Here is a 22,281-nt window from a genome sequence, read left to right as displayed (position 1 = left end):
ATATGTAAGTGTGGGTATGTACACAAGTGTATATGAGTGTGTATGTACGTGTGTGTGGGTACATGAGTGTATGTCTATGTATGTGAGTGTGTGTGCAAGAGTGTGAGTGTGTATGTATCTATGTGAGTGTATGAGAATCTGTGTGTGTGTATGCATGTGAGTGTGTGTGAGTGTGTTTGTATGGGTACGAGTGTGTGTATGGGTATGTGAGTGTCTGTGTGTGAGTGTGCATATGTGTGTATGTGCGCAAGTGTATATGAGTGTGTATGTGTGAGTGTCTACGCGTGTCTGTGTGTGTATGTATGTGTGTGTATGTGTGTGTGTCTTTGTGAGTGTGTGAGTGTGTGTGTGTGTGTGTGTGTGTTGGTGGGAGGAGGGGAAGGGGGAATAATACGCTCCACAAATGAGAAAGTCCTAAGTAAATGTGGGCATTTATGAATTCCTCACCCCCTTCAGGACAATGACTAAGAGACTCCAACTCAAGCAGCACAGAGGCTCACACTGTGTACTAAGAAGCAAAGCCAGGAAGGGTGGGTAGGTGGCGAACACGGTGGGGAACAGTGTCACTGACATAGACTAGAGACCGCCTGGACAGGAGGAGGTCATTGATGAGGATCCAGCAGAGCGAGCATAAACTTGGCACAGAAGCTGGAGAGTGTAGGAGCAATGGGAAATTTCCATTATCTAGGTCGTTTCTGGGAATCTTGACTTGCCTTCATGATAATTTCATCCTTTGGAAGGCAGAAGAACCAACAAGAAGACATTCTCATCTAAATCTGATTCTTATCATCAGGGAGGAATGGGCTGCTGGGCATGGAAATGATGGAAACCTCAGGGAAAAGTAAGTTCTCCGTTTGGGAGTTGGGGACAGAGGGGAGGAAGATTTCAAAGGATTCAGAGGAAGGAGAAGTAGGAGAGGATGAAAATCCTACAGGAGAAGTTACCCCAAGACGAGAAGGGAGCGAAAAGCTTTCAAGAATCAATTGCTGGACACACCAGAAAACAATTCTGATGAGAAAGAACAAGGGGACCTGTCCAAAGAGACGGATGTGGACACACAAGAATCCCACCGACCACCTGAGACTTTAAAAAGTCAGGAGATGGAAGCAAAAGTGGGTAATGGAGGACGACCACAGCGGCATGACAACGTCCGATCATCAGATCAGCGTTGGGAGGGCTAACGCTCTGAATGAGCCGAGGCCAGCAGGGAAGCGAGGTCCACAAAAAGGTTGGCTGAAGCCATCCTAGAGAAAAGCAAAGACTTGACAAAGGGGTAGAAGCATTTGCTTCCCTTTGGGATGGGCTTGGGAAGAGAAGGCAAAGCTGCTCGGGTCTTTGTTTGCTTTCTTTTCCAGGGAGAATGATCTTTGGACTGCAGAGGGCAGAACAAACATCCAAGATAAAGAAGACAGTGATAAAAGATTACCAAGTTCCCCTGGACAAGTGCAGGTGTCCTGGCCCAAGGGAATGATCACTTTCTTAAGACTAAAAGAATTAAGATGCCATCAGTGATCCTTGAAGGGAGAAAAAGAACTGGAGAACAACAGATGGATGGACGGATGGACGGATGGATGGATGGACAGACGGATGGATGGATGGACGGATGGACAGATGAATGGATGAATGGAATGATGGCTGGCTGGCTGGCTGGATGCTGTCCTGATTACCAAAACAAAGGAGCAGAGTAGAGTCCATAAACCATAGGCCAGTGATTTCTATTCCTGGCAAAATGCTATAATGTAATTATTAATTAAAGGGACGGTGGGTGAACAGCTAGAAAGGGAAGCAGTGACACCAAAGGGCCCGCGGGACTCCATCAAGAACAGGCCTTCCCTTGATGAATGAGTGAGCAGACTGGTTGATCAGGGCAACTCAACAGACACAGAGTTTACCCAAATTCTGGCAAAACGTTTGATAAGTTTCATAGAGAGAGGTGGGCTACACGACAGGACGGGGTGTTTAGGTGAATGGCTGTGAATAAAGAGCATCTTCAGTAGATTGGGGTCAGTTTTGAAAGGGCTCTCCAGGGGGTTGGCTGGGTTTCTTCCCTGCTTGGCCCCAGAGGACAGAAATGGAGTCAAAGTCGAACGGGAGCGTGCTTCGATTCTTTATAAGATAGATAAAACAGAAGCCGTCGCAAAGTGGACGACGCTGCCTCAGTCACAGTGGTTTCTCCCCTCCTTGCTCTAAGATTCTCCAACAGTAAGAACATTACTGACGCTGATGTAGCTCATTAAAGTTTGCAAAGTTCTTTATCCAAACGCCTCCAAGAAGTCTCTACGCTAAACATGCCTACTTCATTTAGAAGTCCTTCATGTGACGTGGCTTCAGACCCTTCGCCACCCTGTTTGCCCACCTCGGGTGGCTACAGGCTGCGAATCCTTCCAAGGATTCTTCCCCTTCTCCCCTTGGTTCACACCCTCTATCCTGGATGATTTTTGCCTATGCCCACTCATGGATCCTCCATAATGGATCCGCCCAACACATCGAAGGCCTAGGACTTCGACCGTGACATTGGTAGCACTGGACCACCTGAGCGCCGGTCCCGTGACTCCTCTCTCTTGCAAAATGACCAGCCCGCTTTCTTTTCTAAGCCTACATCCCTTACGTGGGCCACTGACTCCACTACTTGTGAACCTGTCTTCATTGGCAAGATGCTACAGCCTCAGCACTCACGGGGGTTCAGTAATACTCAGTGAACTGAGCAGACTGCAGTGAGAAGGGAATTTGCTTCCCTGGAGATCTGTAGCCCCCTATCTGTCAGGCACTCATTGGCTTCACTCTGCCCTGGTAGCAAGGGGATCGATAAGATGATATCTTGAATATCCTTCCAGGTCTAGGAGTCCACAAGCCTGATTTTTCTTATACACACGTGTTCCTTCTACATCCACATGTGTGTATATACAGACCCCCTGTGACTTTACTGATGTGGGCAGCACCCTCTGAAAGTGTCCCCTCCTCCCCTGCAGACCAGCAGCTCTTCCTCATTTGCCTTCTCAGAAACTGACCCCTCATTGTCCAGGGCTGGATCTGGAAGCTCCTTTTGGCTGTAATGTGAGGTTTGAGGCCGGCTTACAAGTAACTGCCCTCAATCTATCAGGCCCTACTTTGTCCCCAGGTCCCCTTTCCTTCCAGAAGGTCCCAAGGGAATACAATGAAAGAGACAGGCATTCTTTACAACCTTCCCCCAAACACTGATAGGAGATAAGCAAGGGCCCACGTCCCATCCCAGACTGGTTAAGATCAGAACCTTCACATTCCTTCTCAGGGCTGGTACAGATGAGTGGTTTTAGAAGCAGTAAGAGCTCTCTAGCAAGAGGGTTAGGGGTCACAAACTGATCTGGGTACCCCAAGAATGAGGCACAGGGCTGAGAATGGCAAGGCCTGAGGGCCAGCATGGAGCCAGCAAAGTGCGGAGAAGAACCAAGGAGGTGAGCCCAGCACCAGCGCCCCGGGAAGCCTCCGCCCTCCTCACCTGAAGCACCTGCGGATTGTCCCCTTGCACGGCATAATGGAAGACGGTCTCTCCGTTGTTGTCCGTGACGTCCATGTGGGCGTGGCAATATTGGACTAACTCCACCAAGCTCTCCCCATCGCCCTTCCGGCAGGCCAGGTGCAAAGGGGTGCACCCCTCCTCGTTCTCTATGCTGTTGGCGCAGCTGCAGAAGAGCCCAGGGAAGGGGCGTGAGTAGGGGCGATGCAAGGGACGGGCAGAGACGAGACAATCTCAAGCCTAATGAAGTACCTGCTGACCAGAGGTCAATCGGGGGGCTTTTTAAAGGCTCTGGGTCAACTGTCTTAGAAAAACACAAAGCTTCAATTCCAAAGACTTTACAGATTTTTTTAAGCCTAAGTTTAGAGCAATTTGTTTTTTAAAAAAAACTTCTCACTCTCAGTTCACAGAAGCACTGACTCTGAGTTGGAGAGGGCCCCAGAAGGCATCTAGGCCTTGCCTCCCCAACCCCACCCTGCCACCCCAAATCCTCTCTACAATACCCCCACCAAACAGTCCTCAGGGATTTGGCTGGAGAGCTCCTGTGTGCGGGCAGAACACTTTGTGAACCTTAAAGCTCCACCACCGAAGAGTCTTCCTCCCTCCCTCCCTCCCTCCCTTCCTTCTTTCCCTCTCTCCCTTCCTTTCCTTCCTTCTTCCCTCCCTCTCTTCCTTCCTTCCTCCCAAGGTACTCCAGGCTATTTTCGGCCCCCTCTAAGTGGGAGGAAAGGTTTTCTTGGGTTGAGATGAAATCAGACTCTCTGTACTTCCCTCTTCCGCTGTTCCTGGTTCTCCCCTCTAGGGCCAAGCAAGACAATGTCCAGCCCTCCTCCTCAGGACAGCCTTCCCAGTGCAGAAGATGGTCATCATGATGTCACCCGCTCCTTTCTGCCCACTGGGGGCTCCCCACTGCCCCCATCCCAATCTGAGGCTAAACAATCAGTGGTGTTTGTTTGGAGTTCTGGTTTGGAGGGACAACCCAGATCTGGCTAAGCTGATCCACCACCTTGGTCAAGCAGGGGATTAGGATTTCTTTGGGAATGTTCATTTGGGCTTGCTAATCACCTGCCTTCCTTCCCTCAGCTCCATAGGGTGACTGGAGAAAGTGGAGTGGGAAGTGAGTTTCCAGATGGTTCTCACACAGCGGCCCCTCCCCCCAGGCCCTCTGGCTCCCTGCCCATCTCCTCACCCGATGACCCGGGCATGACGAAAGCACTCTCGGATCCCCAGCTCCACCGCCACGTGGGCCGTGGACCAGCTGGGGTGACTTCGGACGCAGTCGATCAGCTGCTGCAGGATGTCGACTTGCAGCACCCGGGCCGAGCTCTCGTAAAAGGGCGGCAGCACGGATAAAAACTGCTGGAAGTTCACCACGGCATCGGCCTCTGTGCCCAGCTGGAAGAGCCTGGGGGACGGGGACAGAGAAAGGATGGTGAAGAAGCCTGGGCCCTGCCACTCCACCGCTTCTGTCACTCCGTGGAGTCTGCTCTCTCCTGCGTCACTGAGGAGTGCCCCCAAGCCACCCCTCCCCTGCCCATCTGACCAGGCCATCTCCATGCCCTCCTCGGATTCCCGAAAGCTTGGTCTGGACAAGGGCCAACCCTCCAGGAAAGGGACATTAGAGCAAGGGAAAGCAGGTGAGATATCCTGACATGGCAGGGCTCCATTCCGCGCCCTGTGTTTCCAGCTGCTGCACAGATTAAGCCCAGTGGACTCCTGACCATATATGAGACGACTTGGTAGAAGGGGATAAAAGAGTTGGAGCCTGTGGACCTGGGTTCTGACCTGTCCTGGCTCTGTGACCCTGGCCTAGCTGTCCCTGGCAACAGCGAGACTATGAAGTGCAGAGAAGGTGCTAGCCTGCATTGTAGAGGGATGCTCCTCTTCTAATGAAACCGCAGGCTGGGTGCTCATTCCCAGGAAAGCCTCCCACTGCCCACTCGGAATGATCTGGGTGGGAACCAATGATAGCACCAAGAAGGACCAAAGGAGCATCACTGAGGACAAGGAGGCCCCCAGGCCCGAGCCCCAACACCACAGCATTACAGTGGCCCCGGTGGTCTCTCCACGGCCAGCTCCAGGAAGGAAGGAAGAAAGGAAAACACTGATTTGGAAAGTAACAAGTTAGCGGAGAAGACGGCGTCTGCTGGAGGGCTTTGTGTTTCTGAATTGCGGCCTGAAGACAAGGGACAAAGAACCACCAACAAGGACAAGGACCAGGACAGACGTGTTGGCCTGCACTCTCAGGAGTCCATTAAGGGGGCCTTCGATGAAAGAAGCAGGGAGAGGGCAAAAACTCCCCATGGAGATCTGATAAGCTTGGTACGGTAGAGGAAATCCAGCAGAAAGAAGGACTGAGGATTCAAAGGAGACATATCCAAGATGGAAGCCTGGCCTCAGACATCGACATACAAACGTGCCACGTGTGGTCAGTACACAGAGAGAATGTTACAAATCCCATGCAAGGAGACACGGCGGACTTCACAAACACGACCGAGACTTGGTGGGGTGCCATTCTGGGCCAGGCATAGCTTGGGCCAATCCAGTGGTTCAGGTTTGGGGTTGGAATGCGATGAGAGCCTCACGAACCATAAAAAGCAATGAAAACAACTTTACTTTTGATGAGATTAAAGAAGGCAGAATTCCTCAATAAATTCCTACAAACCCTGTTCCTCTCCATCTCAGCATTCACTACAGCAACCAGGAATTGCACTATAATCACCAAAGCCCCATTTCCCCAGAGGCTTGGGGATGCTCACTCAAACTTGGTTCTACTTCCCACCTCATCCCTCCACCAAATGCTAAGGATGCCCTGTCTGGCCCCTTCCAGGGAGACCAGCTCAGGACACAGCAAACGGCAGGATGCACAATCAGAAGGCGGCTCAGGAAAGCCTCATGTACTCGATACTAACCCTAACCCTCATTCAAAAGGAGCAGAGGAATAGCATCCCTATAGTAAACATCCCTGTACGACTGAGGCAGGGAACATAGGCGGAAGCTGTTGGTGACGGTCAATGAGGAAGCGCAGAGGCCAGGAAGGGCCCTGCGTCCCTCCTCTCCTGGCATGAGCGACTCTATTTTAAACCATCCTTCATTTCAGTGTAAAATGAGCAGGCGCATCTTCCCCCACTTTCTCCATTTGTGGGTTTGCCCTTCCTGAGGTCCCCTGCTAGGCTGGTGAGCCATGATGCCCAACTAAGTGCTCTCTATTTCCAGCCAGCTGTACTCTTTGGGCTGGACAGGCCCTCCCTGGGCTGGGCACCTTCTGCCTTTTTTAGCTTCCTTTTGTGTGGTATCCTTCCATTAGACTGTAAGCTACCTGCGAGCAGGCTGTCTTTTTCTTGTTTGTATCCCCTACACACCACACTTTGTGTAGCGCACGGTATGTAGTAGGTGCTTAATAAATGCTCATGGCTAACTCTTCTGCTCCCTGGAGGGTTCTTCCTTCCTTCTGGTGGCATGGGGGAAAGGCAGGAAAGGCCAAAACTAAGGAGAGACAGCACTTACTTCATCTCGAATTCCTCCTAGGCCTCAATGTAACAACATGGAAGTGACTGGGTCCTGGAGTAAAACCTCTGGCAGGTCCTTCTGGCTGTATGGACCCAGCAAAGCCCTGTGGGTCATTCTCTAAGGACTGACTGAGCTAAGTCATCACCAGGCAGCCACAGCTATCAGGAACACCGTCCATGAAGGTACAGGGGACTTCCCACTGGCCTGCACTGGAGAGGAGACTGCCCCTTCAAAATCAGAGATTTTGGAATACTGGCCAAGACAGGCTGATGGAGGGCCTTTGGAGTCCATTTCCTCATTCCTACTTTCCTTTCCCGCCTTGTTTTCCACTGGTGGTGGATGTGAGCTAGAGGAACAGACTTGTCTGTCTGGCCAGCTCTCCTGAGTCCAGAGTCCTGCGGCATTGCCTTCACCAGTCTATAACACCAGGAACTCTCAGAACATCCAGCATGCAAACGAGGGAAGAAAAGGTGGAAAAGATCTGGGGTTTGAGCTGACCACAAGGTGAACAGGGGAGATCTCTTGACCTACAAATGGACACAGGCTAATCGCGGGTCCCCATTTCACAGTTTCTGTGTGTTCCCCAATTCAAACACCTGGGAGACTGAGCTTGGTCTCTGGAGATACCTTCTCAAATGGAGAGATAACCTGGGACAGCCAGGACCTTCTGCGCTCCCAATGGCCCTCAGAGCCTGGGCCTGGGGCTACGGAAGTCTGCAGTCCATCTCTGATCTGGGGACAAGGTGGGTGCCTGAGATCTCTGGGAACACGATGTCGTTTGCTCACGGAAACGTTTCAAAAGGTGGTTGGGGCAGGTGGAATGGCACCATACTTCAGAGGCCTTCTGAGATGGATGGACTAGCCTGGAAACCTAACCAGGAGAATCTATTCTTTCCCAACAACGACCACTGACGTGGACCAGCAGGTCAGCCCTAAACCAAGGCACTGGATCTTTTGGCCCTGCGCTCAGCTGAGACTTCCCTATCTTTTCAATATGAACTCACAGGACACCCTGTCTGTAAACTGGGGACTGCCACATATAAGCCAAATGGAGGCTGTTGCCCCAAGAGAGAGCTCACTCTGAAGCAGGACATGGGGACTGGACCTGGGGTTTCACGGCTACGGGGCACCCTCAGGAGAAAAACTCCCTCTGTCGGCGCAGGTAGCCAGCCCCTTCTTGGCAACCTGAAGTCTCAGAGAGTTGCCTAGAGTTCTGAGATAGGAAGGGGCTTACCCAGCCCTGACAGCCAGGAGGTGTTACAAGAAATGACAAGGCCCTGGCTACTCTCCCCTGCTGTTTCTCACTCTAATGTCTGTCCCAGGAAAGCTCCTATGAAAGACCCCTCCTCATTTGTTAGTGGGCCTCTTAAAATGGAGTACCCCAAATAGACTTAATAGTAAAAATAATAATAATAATAATAATAATAATCCATTTATAGAGCATTTACTATTTGCCAGGCTCTGTGCTGAGTGCTTTACAAATATCTCATTTTATCCTCAGAACAACCTTGCAAGGTAGATGCTATTTTTACTCCCATTTTACTGATGAGGAAACTGAGGCAGACAGAGGTAAGCAATTTGCACAGGGTCATACAGCTAGTAAGTGCCTGAGACTGGATTTGAACTCAGGTCTTCCTGACTTCAGGCCTGGTGCTCCATGGTGCACCCAGCTCAGGGGAGGTGGTCTTCCCACTCTTCAGACACAGACACATGGCAACCACGGTCCCCGCGACCTGTCAGAAAAGGCCATGAGGCTCATCTGGTGTGACCAATTCCTGACCAAGTCGTGGCGGCTCTCTGTGAGTGATCACCACTTCCTTCATGAGCCACCCCTTTAATAACATGTTTGATATATTCTTTCCCAAGAATCAGAGTCACATTTCAACTCCCACTGAATCAATGCCTGCGTCATACCAAGGGGTTTCCGGATTATCATCTCCATCTTACGGATGTGGACAGCGACTTAGCGCGGCTAAGGGAATGGCCCAGAATCACGGTGGTATTAGGACATCAGAACAGAGATGTAAAGATGGCTCTCTGCACTCCACGTTCTGGCTCTTTCCAGTAAGAGTCTAGAATGAGGATAAAACATGGACAAAAGCAAACAGAAGTAATGTACAGCCAGGATGCAAGAAGCACATAAGGTGTGCTAGGGGTGAGAGCCCTTCCCCGGAGACCTGGAGGGAGGCTTCTACATGAAAATGCCTGGATACACTTCAACCCCACTGGTGATCGGGAAGGAAACGGGGAAGTGGATGGCCTGGGGAGGGATTCCTCTGTGCTTGCCGGTGTGTGGTGGGGCATGGGATGGCGGCAGCCTGGTGCGCCTCTGGAGTGCTATGATGGCCTAATCCATCGGTCTCTGACTCTGCCCACTGGGCAACAAAAAAAGGTCGTTGGGCCACAGGGTCCAGTCTTTGGCCTTAACCATCTTCCAACGTCTTCCTTGGTGATCCTGGGAAGAATGCTGCTGCTGCTGCTTCCAATGACTAATGTGTTTTTCTGTGCAACCCAGATGGATTGTGCACATGACTGATTGCATGTGTACATGCTATCTCCTCAACAGAAGGAAGGCTCCTTGAGGACAGGCATTCTTTCTGCTTTGTCTTTGCGTCTCTAGGGCCTGACACAGGGTTCAGTTCAGTCATTTTTTCAGTCATATCCATGACCCCTTTTTCTTGGCAAAGACACTGAAGGAGTTTTCCATTTCCTTCTCCAGCTCATTTTCCAGATGAGGAAACTGAGGCAAACAGGGTTAAGTGACTTGCCCAGGGTCACACAGCTAAGAAGGGTCTGAGGTTGGTGTGTTCTGAGTTCTGAGTCCAGACTGGAAGATCCTTGAGGACAGGGCTCTTTCTTCCCTAAACTCTGCCTGGCACAGTGCCCCACACCCCACAAAGGTGCTTAAAAACGATCAGTGGCATTAAACTATATTTCGATGAGATGTCAGTGAGGTACTGTCTGCTCTTATCAAATATTGGAAGTTAATTATTAATTTATGTCAGGAACACAAATACTGGTGTTATCCTAATGCAAACAGCCCCAGCCCATGGCCCAGGCTGCAAGAACCAAGGTTCCTCGGCCATCTGCTGTCATATTCCAAGCCCAGGTTGGGGAGTGCAGCCCCACCCAGCTCACATCAATTCTGTCCTCATTTGTCTCCACCCTCAACCTAAGAGAAAATACCAAAGCTATAATGGGGAAGGCTTATCCCTTCCCACCCCCACCCCCCCACATCCCCATAATTCACATTTAAAATAGGCCCAAGGCTAATAGCAGCAGCTCCAGAGGTCCAAGATCCGTCACTTCTCAGTCCTGAACCGCACTGCCTACAGAACAGAACAGGAGCTCCGTGAGCTGGTCCTCCACCAGACAGGTCCGGCCTGCCTGCACTGGTGGCAGGTCACCCCTAAAGAGTCCTGATCAACTCCCAGCCAGCGCGGACAGCAGCTCCTGGCAGGCAGTGATGGGTGCAGATGGCCTGGGCAGCCAGATCATGAAGGGCTTTAAACACCAAACAGATGAGTTTGTGTTCGCTCCTGAAGGCAATGGGGAGTCCCTAAAGCTTCCTAGGTAGAGGAGTGACCTGGGCAGATCCGAGCTTCAGGAAGACGAATCTGACATTTTAAAAACTATGGGATTGGGAGCGAGGGAAGAAGAGATCATAAAGTGTCTCAATAAAGAAATAAAATACAAACAAAGGAATTTCAACTTGGCAAGTGTGAGGAGGAGAGACCAGATTATTTGGGGAGACCAATTAAGAGTCTCCTGCCATAGCCTTGGCCTACGGAGGCTCAGGTGGAGTGGGGGGAAGAAGAGAGATAGGCTAGGGCAACTGACTGGACACGGGTCTTGGGTGGAAGTAAAGAGGGCGCGTCAGTTCAAGAACGCTGGTGCGTCTGACCCAACAGCAAGTTGGGAGGAGGGCTGGGCTCCAGTCTGAGAAGCCTACGAGACGTTTATGTGCAGATGCCAGGCAAGTGGAGATGAGGGACTGGTGCTCTGGAAGGAAGGCTCAGGAGGGGGAAATAGCTAGTTTGAGAGTCAGTTGCATAGCTGAACCCACACAAACTGGTTGGATCACCACGAGACCAGAGGGAGAGGAAAAAGGACAGAGCGCTAGCGACACCCACCCACGGGGGCTGGGCATGGAAGGTGATGATGGGCAAAGGAGATTCAGAAGGATGGGTATTGACAGGGAGGAAGAGAACCAGGACAGGGTCACATAAACCCAGGAAGGGCAGAAGGGGATCGACAGTGTCCAGAGGTGTAGAGAGGTCAAGAAAGATGAGGACAGAGAAGAGACCACTGCAACAGAAAGCCATTAGAACAGATCATTCTGGGTCATTCTAATCATTAGGAAACTTTCCTTTACATGGAGGGGAAAGAGGCCTCACCGCATGTCCAACCCCTAACATTTCCTAAGATTAAGAAAAGAAAAACCACACCGATCCTTCCACAATGGGATGGCCCTCCAAATATCTGAAGTCTCCTCTCACGTGCCCCCATCTTCTTTTCCTAATATCAAACTTTCCCAGCTCCTTCATCTGAGCCACGTACGGAATGTTTTCATATTCCCTGAACAACCCTCCTTCAGATATGGTCCAATCTGGCAATATTCTTCCTCAAACATGGTGCTCCGAAGTTAGCAGGATGCCCAGCTGTGGCCTGATCAGGGCACAAGCCGGAAGGACTGTCACCTTCTGCTCTCTGGCTGCTCAGCAGTCTAAATCCCATGGGTTTGGCCTGCCACGTCACAATCAATCAATAAGTATTCATTGATAAGCACCTACTATGTGTCAGAAACTTTTCATGACATCCAAACTGGCTTCCTTAGTGTTCCCTGAACACAACATTCTAGGTCAGGGCCTCCAGGCTGCAGGTTCCCCATTCCTGTTCTAGGTGCTGGGAAGACAATACAATAAGGTAGGCCCTGCCCTAAGGAGGATTCTGTTCTACCAGGGGATCCCACGTGCTCACAGGCAGGTAAATACAGGATAAATACAAAATCAATATCGAGTGGCTAGAAAAGCTCCATAGAGGCGGTGGCTCTTGAGCTGGGAGTTCCAAAAGGCAGAAGGGAGGAGGGACGGCATTCCAGGCCTGAGGGCAGTGGGCAGTCCAGTCCGGTTGGCATACAGAGCATGTGTGTGGGAGCAGCGGGGCCTCTGCCTGGAGAAGGCCGCCATGGCCAGGCTGGCTGGTATCTCGCAGGAGATGGCCAGAGCAGCACCAGGGTGGGGCAAGCTTAGACCCGGGCATGGGAGCAGCAGTCCAGCACCTGGGGGGAGGCAAGAGCCTGGAGGCTGGGCAGCCATTCAGGAGATGGCAAAAGTTCCTTGCTGCTGTCCACTCGACAACCCCCTCCAGATCTCTGGGCATGAACTGTTGTGTGTTCACATCTCCCCCAACCCGTGCTTGTGACTGACTGTTGGAACCCAAGCCCACGGCTTTATATTCACCCCTGACTCAATTCAGACCAACGTTCTAGCCTGCCAGGACCTTGGTCAGTCACCATATTAGTGATTTCTCCTCATTTTGTTTTGTTTTTATAAATCTGCAAACTTTTAAAGTGTGTCACAAGTCAGTCTTTCTCAAGTCTCCCCCCACTCCAGCCCATCGTCCACTGGGCCGCCAAAGTGACTTCCCTAAAACACAGGTCCAGCCACATCAGCCCCTCCTCACTAAAGCCCACTGGCTCCCAATCGCCCCCACGATCAAAGACAAAATGCTCTGTTTGGCTTCCAAAGCCCTTCGTCCCCTCCTCCCTCCCCAGTCTCCTCACACCTCATTCACTCGCGGTGCCCTACGATCCAGTGACACGAGTTTCCTTGCTCCTCATACACAAGCCTCCATTTCCCAGCTCCAGACCCTTTTCCTGGCTGTCCCCCAGGCTCAGAATGCTCCTCCTCCTCGCCTCCCCCTCTCCTCCGTTCCCATCCCCCTGCATTCCAGGGCCGATTTTCTCCAATTTATCCTGTCTCCAAATCTTGTTTGAACATGGCTGTTGGCATGCCATCTCCTCCATTAGACCGGATGATCTACTGGTAAAAATTAAAACTGAGCAGGGACAAAATCATCTCTCTGCCTTCCTCTAAACCAGATGACAAGATCTGAGATGTGGCTATAAAGTGATGATGAGGCTAGGTTAACAAATGTGTCATTCATTCAACAAATATTTAGTGAATGTTTGTGGGTGTTATCCCCGTCAAGGCAGAACTGAAGAAAGTTGGAGCTGGGAAGGACCTTGGAATATGGCGGGGCCCTCTAGGCCACCCCCTCAGAGGGCCAACCTTTGCTGCCAGTATTTACCCAAGGTCCTCTTTGAGACGGCCCTTCAAAACACAGTCACAGGAGGAACAAGAAAGCCTAGGGACTGCACGGTCACACTTTCACACACTTTCCCACACCCCCTCACCCTCCTACTCCTCTCCAGTATTCCCCAAAGGGGATCACCTGTGATTGCTGACTCCCTGCCCCACTGAGAGTGTTTCTCTATGATCTTTCACCCAATTAACAGACTGGGTGCCGACCAAGTTCTAACTAGTTCTGAAAATCCACCCTAGCTACTACAATGCCACTGAAGAGAGTCAGGAGGCCTTGGGTCCAAGTCTCTGCCACCTCAGCCATGCTCTGGCAGCGTGCCCCTTTGCAGCTCTGAGACTCCAAGGTACAGAGCAAGGGCATGCAGAGCCTCCCACAGTGACCACTTTGCAGGGGACAGCCCCTGGTGCCAGAGGCATGTTTGAGGGCACACTGGGAGGAGCCCGGGCTGAGCAGGGGGGAGAACTGAGCCTTCGAGGGGCTCCGTGATAGGGGCCGTGGACACAGAATCAGTGGCCAAAGCAGGGCCAGAAGTTGCCCTTCTGACCCCTCATCTGGAGGACTGCCCACCATGCTCTGTATTCTGCAGTCTTACACCTTTGCCCACTCTATGCCCACATCCCCCTCAGCAAGGAAGGGGGCAGACAGAGGAAGACACTGCAGGAGGGATCCCTGACATCTTTTTTGGGGTCCTCGAGGCCAAAACTCTTTCCGTGATAACACTAAGGCACTTTTATTTCTAATGTGGTAAATATCAACAGATACAGCCCATATAAAGAAGAGCTCTTTGGGATGGGGGGTCTTTAATAATTTTTAAGCATATAAAGGGGTCCTGAGATCAAAAAGTTTGAGAACTGCTGGACCTGACACCCTCGGAGATCCCTTCTACCTCTAAGAGCCTGTGGATTTATGATACCTCGATAAAGAAGGAATTGGAGGGGCAGCTAGGTGGTACAGTGGATAGAGCACGGCCCTGAAGTCAGGATGACCTGAGTTCAAATCCAGCCTCAGACCAAACACTTGACACGTACTAGCTGTGTGACCTTGGGCAAGTCACTTAACCCCGACTGCCTCATTTTAAAAAAAAAAAAAAAAGAAGGAATTGGAAGCCCCCACGTACATCAAAATATTTCTAGCAGCACTTTTTGTGATGGCAAAGAACTGTCTAGGAAGCGGCTCAACACACTGTGGTTTGTGAATGGAAAGGAAAATGTTAACTACAGAGAAAAGCACCGTAAGACTCATATGAACTGATACAGAGTGAAGCCAGCGGAGCCAAGAAAATAACACAAACAATGACTAAAACCACAGAAACAGAAAGACCCACCGCACACAAAAAACTGAAAGCGAATGCTGCAAAATGACAAAGCGCAAGCTTGGCCCAAAGAAGGAAATGAGAAAGACTCCCTCCCCTGGCCCGACAACTTCCTCCACAGAGCTGGCGGGAGGTGATCCACAGCTACTATGGTTAGACTTTTGGGAAAACACTGATTGATCCTTCCGATTGTTTTCCTCTTAGATTTCTTTAGTTTTCTTTAAAAAATATAGTTTGTTATATGGGATGGCACTCTGTAAGAAGATGAGGGAAAGAGATCCTGGGAGAAATTGTGGCAATGTAGAAACAAAAAAAAAAAATTGTAAAATTTTTAAAAGAAGGAATTGTTAAAACGTGTCACATTCAACCCCATTAGGGATTCCCTTGTCACTGAACAGACCTGAGGAGACCATCAAGGATTCTGTAGCAATAAGGCAGTGGGCAGGCATGGTATCCCCAAAAGTCTGGCTTATGGCCACACAATAGTAAGCGCCAGAATAAGGGCTGGAGTCCAGGCATCTCCCTTCTCTAAGTCCAGCAGTCTTTCCATTACCCTGACCCTCAGTTTCCTCAATGGTAAAATGGTGATAACGAAGGCAGCAGCCTCACAGGTTGTCAGGAGGATCAGATGAGATCACAGATGCAGAGCACATAGATTTGTGAGCTATCATTACTGTTAGCCATTCGGGAATGAGCAGTGTCACACGGAGGAAAGCAGCGCGGCATCACAAAGAACCCTGAGAACTAGGAATCCGGAGAGGCCTGACATTTGCCAGGCGAATGACTCTGGAGAGCTGCTTCACCCAATCTGAGCCTCAGTCTCCCAATATGTAAACTGGGCTGTGGCAAGAAGGGGGCTTTGCAGACCTAAAAGCCTGAAGAAATGGAAGCAGTCCCGGTTCCAGTGACGTGACTCGATCAAACAGTGAGAATTCTAGGACCTGTGGGGTCTGCCTTTTGTCACAGCTGCCCAGGAAATTAAAACTCTAAATCCTGTTTCCTGTTTCTCAGCAGTGATTACTGGGGTACCTGCAAACACCTAATTGTCCATCCTCAAACAACCTTCTGCTTACAGCTGTGCCACAGGCTGGGCACCCCCCCCCCCATCCCCAGGAGAGGGAGGGGAGAGGGTGGGGTAGGGGGCTTACATTCCTCTTAGCAGCTCCACCTCAAAGCTAGTTACAGGGCCCTGCATGTTTCTTTTTCAATCTGGATCTGGGATTTCATGGGTAGGGAGAAATGCCCTGCACTGATACAGGTGCACAACCTGCCTGCAACTCAGAAAGCTGTCAGCACATTAAGAAGTTAAGTGATAGTCACATATGTCAGAGGTGGTTATTCAAACCCAGGTCTCACTGACTCTGAGGCCGGCCATCTGTGCAATCCACTTTGTCATGACGGGGCTCAAATACCCAGCAAACCATCCACAAGCATTTATGAAGAGCCTACTACACACACACACACACACACACACACACACACACACACACAAAAAGTCTACTACACACCAGGCACTATGCTGGGCAAAAATGAAACCCTCCCTGCCCCTGAGGAGCTTACACTGATTGCATCATAAGACGTCCACGCAGTAAATACAAGGGAATGAGGGAGGGGAGAGCAACAGGCTGCTTACAGGCCTCCAGACCCCAAGACTCAATCCTAGTTCAGCCAGAGTAACAGGCCATCAGGTAAACAGGTCTTTGCAAAGACAACCACAGTGGCAGCAAAAGAGATTTGGTCTACGACATAGAGCGAACATGCCATCTGAGCTTGAGGTCACAGGACTAACCGACATCCACCTTCACGGCCCGGTCCTCTAGGTCCTCTAAGGAAAGGCCTCAGGTAGGAGGCCCTGAGTTGAGCTTGGAAGACGTGGAGGGATTCTATGATGGGGCGGTGAGGAGGGAGTGCACTCCAGGCATAATGGAAAGCCTACACAAAGATAAGGAGGTGAGAGATGGAATCCGGTGTATGTGGAAGAGTGAGCAAGCTGCCTGACCTGGGCCACGGTCACACACTGGACCCATGGGCAAGTGACCGGGACAGAGTCCATAAACAGGCATGGGCTGGGATCGTGGTTCTAGACCCTGGATTCAGAAGACAAGGGATCAGGGACTCGGGTCCCAGACACAAGACACAAGTAGGAAACAAGGCTAGTGCTTTATCTCTGACCCCAGCACACGATCATGACCTCAGTCTGCAGCCCAGAGTTTGGAGAAGCCTCACTCTGCACCTGCAGAGCTGTCCACACCTGCCGACAGGGGCAGGGGCCAGCAACTGTTTCCTGGAGCTTAGTGCAGGGGCAAGTCTGACGCCAGGTGGCCTGGATTCAGAGTGGAGCGTTCAGGAGCACATTTATCAGACCACAGCCTTTAGTATGCTGCACATGGCCTAACAAAGTCTGCAGTCCCTGGCCCAGCCTCCTGACCCCAGACAAGAGAGGCCAAGACCGTACAAGAACGCAACAGCCAAAAAGTATGCGATGCCTGACCCTAACGTGAAGTCCCAGGAAGTAAGGCTGGAAGAATGAGTTAACAGAAAAAAAGATAAAGCGCTATTATGAGACCAGGGATGCCCAAAAAAGGGAGAATAACCCCCCAAGTACCCACAGGAATTCAAGGCCAGAAGAGCCACCACCTGAGTCACACATGATTTAGCAGCCACCACCACGGAGGAGAGGAGAGCTTGGACTGCAGTATCTCAGAAGGCTAGAAAGAACTGAGATTGGAACCAAAGTGGATCTTGATGCCCAATACACTGTTCTCCCCTCCATGGCTCATACCGCCTCTCAGGCCCAGCACATGGGAATGTGGTATAGTGGAAAGACCAATGGATTTAGTTCAAAGGACTGGTTTCAAATCCTAGTCCTACCACTGTGTGACCTTGGGGAAGTAATTTCTTCTCCCTGGGCCTCAGTTTCCTCAACTGTACAATGAGGAGGCTACACTACATGGTCCCTTTCTCGTTCTAAATCTGTGACCCTGTAAGACTTTCCAAGCTCTGTTTCTTAGCTGAGCGGTAGTCTCCAAACCAACCACACTCCCCTATGGCCACCACCATCAGGAATAAAGGAAAAGAAGCACCAGGGCCTACCACCCACCGGAATCCATTCTGCGGGGATCTGGGGTTCACTAGCAGGCAGTCCCAGGTACGATGAGTGCTGTTCTTGAACAAAATCAACTGGCTTTCTTCCCTGAGCTGGACACAGGCTCTGTAGTCAGCTACAGGTACTTCTTTCACCCGAAAGGGGTTGGAAAACAAGTTGGTGACATTGCTAATTGTGCTGACCAGGCGGCCGAAGAACTGCATCTTCCCGGGGGTGGGGGGGTTGGTCTTGCTTTCTTCTCCCTCCGTCTGGAAGAAAACGGGGTCTGTGGTCAGCTGGGCTTGGTCCCCCATCCCACCTCACCAAGTGCTGTGGTCTTCTGCCCGGATGTCCCTCTTCCTCCCCACCAGGGCTTCTGCCACCAACTTGGGGCTCGGAGTCCTCAAAAGCTTCAGCAAGGTCCCCAAGAAGGCACTGAAAAGGAGGGAGAGAAAAGAGAAACACCAGTGAGAGACAGGTTGGCACAAGAAGCCTCAGCAAGATCCCCCAAAAGGGCACTGAAAAGGAAGGAGAGGAAAGAGAAATGCCACTGAGAGGAAGGCTGGCAAAGGAGCTTTGGCAAGATCCCCGAGAGGGCTCTCACTGAAAGGGAGGTTGGCAGAGGCTGGTTGGGGACAGAGGAGCCCAGGACTCCAGCAGTCCACTCCTGGCTCTGTCACTGACAGACTGTCTGAAGGGAATCCAGTCAACTGCCCATCCTATGCCTAAGTTTCTCCAACAGGGATAAGTAAGTGGGCTCTACCCTCTGTTGTGGATATACTAAAAGCCACAAGGAAATGAATTCCTGGGGAAAGGGGCTCCAACAACATGAGGGTGAGGCCACTCAAGGGGCAGGCAGACAGTTGCTCCCTGGCCTTTAGCCAGAATACAGCTAGTATTCTGTGGTTTACAAAGCACTACATATACACTGCAGATAGTCATGCAGGAATTCTTGTCCCCATTTGATTTTAATTCCCACTTTATAGATGAGTAAACAGACCTGGAGAAGGCAGTGACTGGCCCAAGGTCACACAGCTAGTTAAGAACCAGGCTGAGCCCAGGTCCTCCGACTCCCAGCCCAGTGGTCCATCTCCGTTGACCACATTACCAACCAAGTCTACCTGCCCTCTTCTAGAACTCTGCCTACTGGCTTCACAAGACAAGGACCAATGCCTTCCAAAGTGCCATCCTGCTGGCCTCATCCTTCCCTGCTCAAGGCCTGCCCGTCACTTGTCCCCAGCAGGGGCTGAGGGCCTCTACTGTACACAGAGCCACCGAGGCCGAGGACAAGGCCACCTCCTAAAGTCCGACCCCTTCCGTGAAGCATCCTCCCCTCCAAAGGAATTCTGGGCTGCAGGCACCGGGGAGGGGCTGGGCCTGAGTGGCTGGGTTATCTGCCCTCTCTCAGCCTCCATTTCCTCATCTAGAAAATGGATGAGATCATCTCTAAAGTTCTTTCTAGCTCTGACATTTCATGACTCTAAAAAAAATACTGCCACTCTGCTTGGTTTCTTGTGGGACCGACAAGGCTGAAAGGCCCCAGGCTCTCCTATGTCGACTCCCTCAAACACTGGGGTGAAGGATTAAATGAACAGAGTGAAAAGAATGCCACAGGAAGGAGCCTTTACTGTTGAAAAAGCACAGCTGTGGGAAGGATCAACTCCTCTCCTCCCTCCCAAAACTGCAAGATTCCTACAAGTGTTTGGTAAGCTGTGGGGGATACTGCAGGGAGGGCAAAGTTTATTCAGTGACATTACTCTACACAGGGCAGAACCTCACACTCCAACATCAGCCAGCTCCATTACTGCCTGAGTGACCCTGGCAAAGTCCTTCAGCCTCTTGGACCTCAGTTTTCTCATCCATAAAACGGGTACCTCGCTTCTCAGGTCTCCTCTGGGGTGCCAAGCCTAGGATGCAATGATCTGCCTCTCTGTCTTCTGAAGCTATTACATACCGTATCTGGGGGGTCTTGGCTCACCAATCAGACAAGCTCCAATCTCAGTTTTTTCCCAGCCGGAACGGGGAAGTCGCCTGACAGCCGAGCCACGACCCATGCTCGCCCTATCAGCTTTGATTCTTATATTAGGGGGACCGGGAGGCGGGGTAGTGTTGGGGAAGCACGTGAGTCAGGCCTGGCTCTGCAACCAGCCTGTGTGCTGCATGACCTAGGGCAACCTCCTTCCCCAGGACCTCACTTTCCATAATGCTACAATTAAGGCATGGTCCCATGCACCTTGAAAATGCTAGCACTGGAGGAGCTGTCTGGTTAGCGCAGGTGACTTCAGACACCCTTCCTGCACGGTCCCTGAGGAGTTGGGCCACCTCTGCCCGCCTCCACTGAGAAGAAAAGGGAAAGGGAAATTGTGTCTGCTGGTTCTTCCCACCCCACCCCCCAAAGAGGTTGAGTGCCTCCCCTGGGCCTTGTCTTCACCTCACCCTGCGTCTGCAATGACCGAGACCCTGGCTAGGGCTCTCTGGGCGGCAGCACTGGGAAGGGGCAGGTGGCTTCTGCTGAAGGGGTTGTCGTCATCAGAAAGTTTGCAGGTGAAGTGTGAACCAGAGGCCAGGTCCAGGCCACCTCTGCTCTGACAAACAATGACACCTCTGTGCACTGAGGGAAGTGGTAACAGCAGGGCCACATCTGGGCCCCAGCCAGGGCTGGCACAGAGCCACGGCCTCCTGAGGGCAGAAGGGATTGGGAAAGTCATCTCCCTCCAAAGATACTGCTCCTTCCCTGACCCAAAAGGAAGGAGGGGGCGTGTGTACAAGAATTCTTTTTTTTTTTTTGGTGAGGCAATCAGGGTTAAGTGACTTGCCTGGGGTCACATGGCTAGTGAGTGTCAAGGGTCTGAGGCCGGCTTTGAACTCAGGTCCTCCTGACTCCAAGGCCAGAGCTCTATCCACTGTGCCACCTAGCTGCCCCAGGTGTGTGCACAAGGAACCTACCACTTGCAAGCTAGTCATTGTCTATTTCTGGGCCTCAGTTTCCTTATTTGTAAAACGGGGGTAACCATAACCTTACCTCGTGAGGGTGCGGTGTGGAAAGCTTAAAAAGCAAAACTCTAGAGGAGTTATGACTCACAGTCATGATAATAACTGCCCCCAATTTTGAACTTTTCCGACCTCTGGCCTGGAAGGAACGTAATGACTTCAGCTTACCTAGTGACAGCCTGCTCTGTCTCTATCCTGTGCCCCTTCACTGGCTGCGTTCTAGGGGTACATCCATGCTGGTCTGGTCAGCTTTGGACCAGGGCTGCCCGGCCTGCAGACAAGCACGTAGTGAAGGCTTTTTCACGAAGGTCATGAGCACGTGGTGGGGATGACGACAAAGTCTACTCTTGGGTCCAAACTGCGGGCTCCCAAAGGTGAGGCCGGACGCATGGGAAGATCCCACCCCGTCACTGTGACTAAGGCCAATTCCCTGCCCCTGAATCAGGGAGCTGTTCACAGATGACAAGTAGGAAGACAAGGGGCAGAGCTTGGGTGGGGCTGAGCCAAAGAGGCCTCGGCTGGAGCTCTGGGCTGGGGTGGGGGTCTGTACCCCTTCCATGGTGGTGCAATCAATCATCCACGGAGCACCTACGGGAGGCCCCAGGCTTGCCGGAGGCCACCACCGCCCCCAGGTTGCTCCCCCACCAGTAGAGAAGGTAACAGAGCCTCCTCCTTCTCCTTAAACCTTTTTGTAACAAAGTGGAAAGGGCTACTCGACCCAGCATTCCAGGACTTCCACAATGGCTCCACACCACCTGCCCAGCCTTCTCTTGCAGTCTACACTCCAGCCAGCCCAGACCACCACCTGCTCCCTGACTCTTGTCCTGCCCTCTCCTGTCGCCACATCCTCAATCACTTCAATCCCCTGCCCAAAGTGGACTTGCCCCCTCCTCTTCCCTCCTTTGAAGAACCTTCCTTTTGTCCCTTCATCTTTCTTCAAGGATCACCTCAGACCCCCCCATCCCCGTCCCTAGGAAACCTCCCCTGATGCCCCCAGGTGAGCATACTGCCTCATTAGATGGCCTAGTCCCTCGGATAAATCCATGGCTAAGGAAGTCAGTTTTTATATGGAGTCAAAATCAGCCACACTCTGACTTCTACCCACTGGCCTCCCTTCTGCCTCCTGGAAAGACTGGACAAGCCCAAGCCCCTCACACATCTGAGGACAGCCCTCACATCCCAACAAGGCTTCCCTTCTCCAGCGGAAACATCAGTGGGTGCCCTCGGAGGCCCTGGCTCCCTTCATCCTCCTGACCAGTCTCTTCCAGACATGCTCTAGTGGGCCGATTACCCTTTTAAAAGTTGAACACAACAGTCCAGGAAGGCGTCTTATAGAATCACAGATTATCTGACCTGAGGGGAACCTGAGAGCTTAGAATGTCTGAGCTGGGGAAGGGCTGAAGTGGGAGGGATTTTAGATCATGGAATGTCACAACTGGGAAAGGCCTCAGAGCAGGGGATATCAGGGCTGGGAGGGGCCTTAGAATAGGGGATGTCACAGCTGGGAGGGCCTTACAACAGGGGATGTCACAGCTGGGAGGGCCTCAGAACAGGGGATGTCAC

The 22,281-nt window shown here is 51.6% G+C and overlaps 1 protein-coding gene across 13 annotated transcripts in view; it reads right to left on the bottom strand.

Moving 5' to 3' along the window:
* PLA2G6 (phospholipase A2 group VI) overlaps window positions 1-22,281 on the bottom strand; it is a 49,385-nt gene that overhangs the window by 18,798 nt on the left and 8,306 nt on the right. For 2 of the 13 annotated variants that reach the window (XM_027871477.1, XM_027871498.1), the window contains 3 exons: window positions 17,743-17,996; window positions 4,683-4,898; window positions 3,476-3,659 (listed from right to left, as the gene is read on the bottom strand). In XM_027871477.1, coding sequence (XP_027727278.1) covers window positions 3,476-3,659; window positions 4,683-4,898; window positions 17,743-17,951 — 609 coding nt within the window. In that variant the 5' untranslated portion in view covers window positions 17,952-17,996. Of the gene's footprint in view, window positions 1-3,475; window positions 3,660-4,682; window positions 4,899-17,742; window positions 18,163-18,727; window positions 18,935-19,681; window positions 19,779-20,163; window positions 20,291-20,886; window positions 20,990-22,281 lie in introns of those variants that run through there. The other 11 variants (XM_027871514.1, XM_027871439.1, XM_027871491.1 and 8 more) reach the window with 10 other exon arrangements.

The sequence above is a fragment of the Vombatus ursinus genome, unplaced genomic scaffold (assembly GCF_900497805.2).
Source record: "Vombatus ursinus unplaced genomic scaffold, bare-nosed wombat genome assembly UNPS02003292.1, whole genome shotgun sequence".
NCBI lineage: Eukaryota > Metazoa > Chordata > Mammalia > Diprotodontia > Vombatidae > Vombatus > Vombatus ursinus.
The sequence above is the reverse complement of the archived record's forward strand: the minus strand, read 5'-3'. Positions and strand labels throughout refer to the sequence as shown.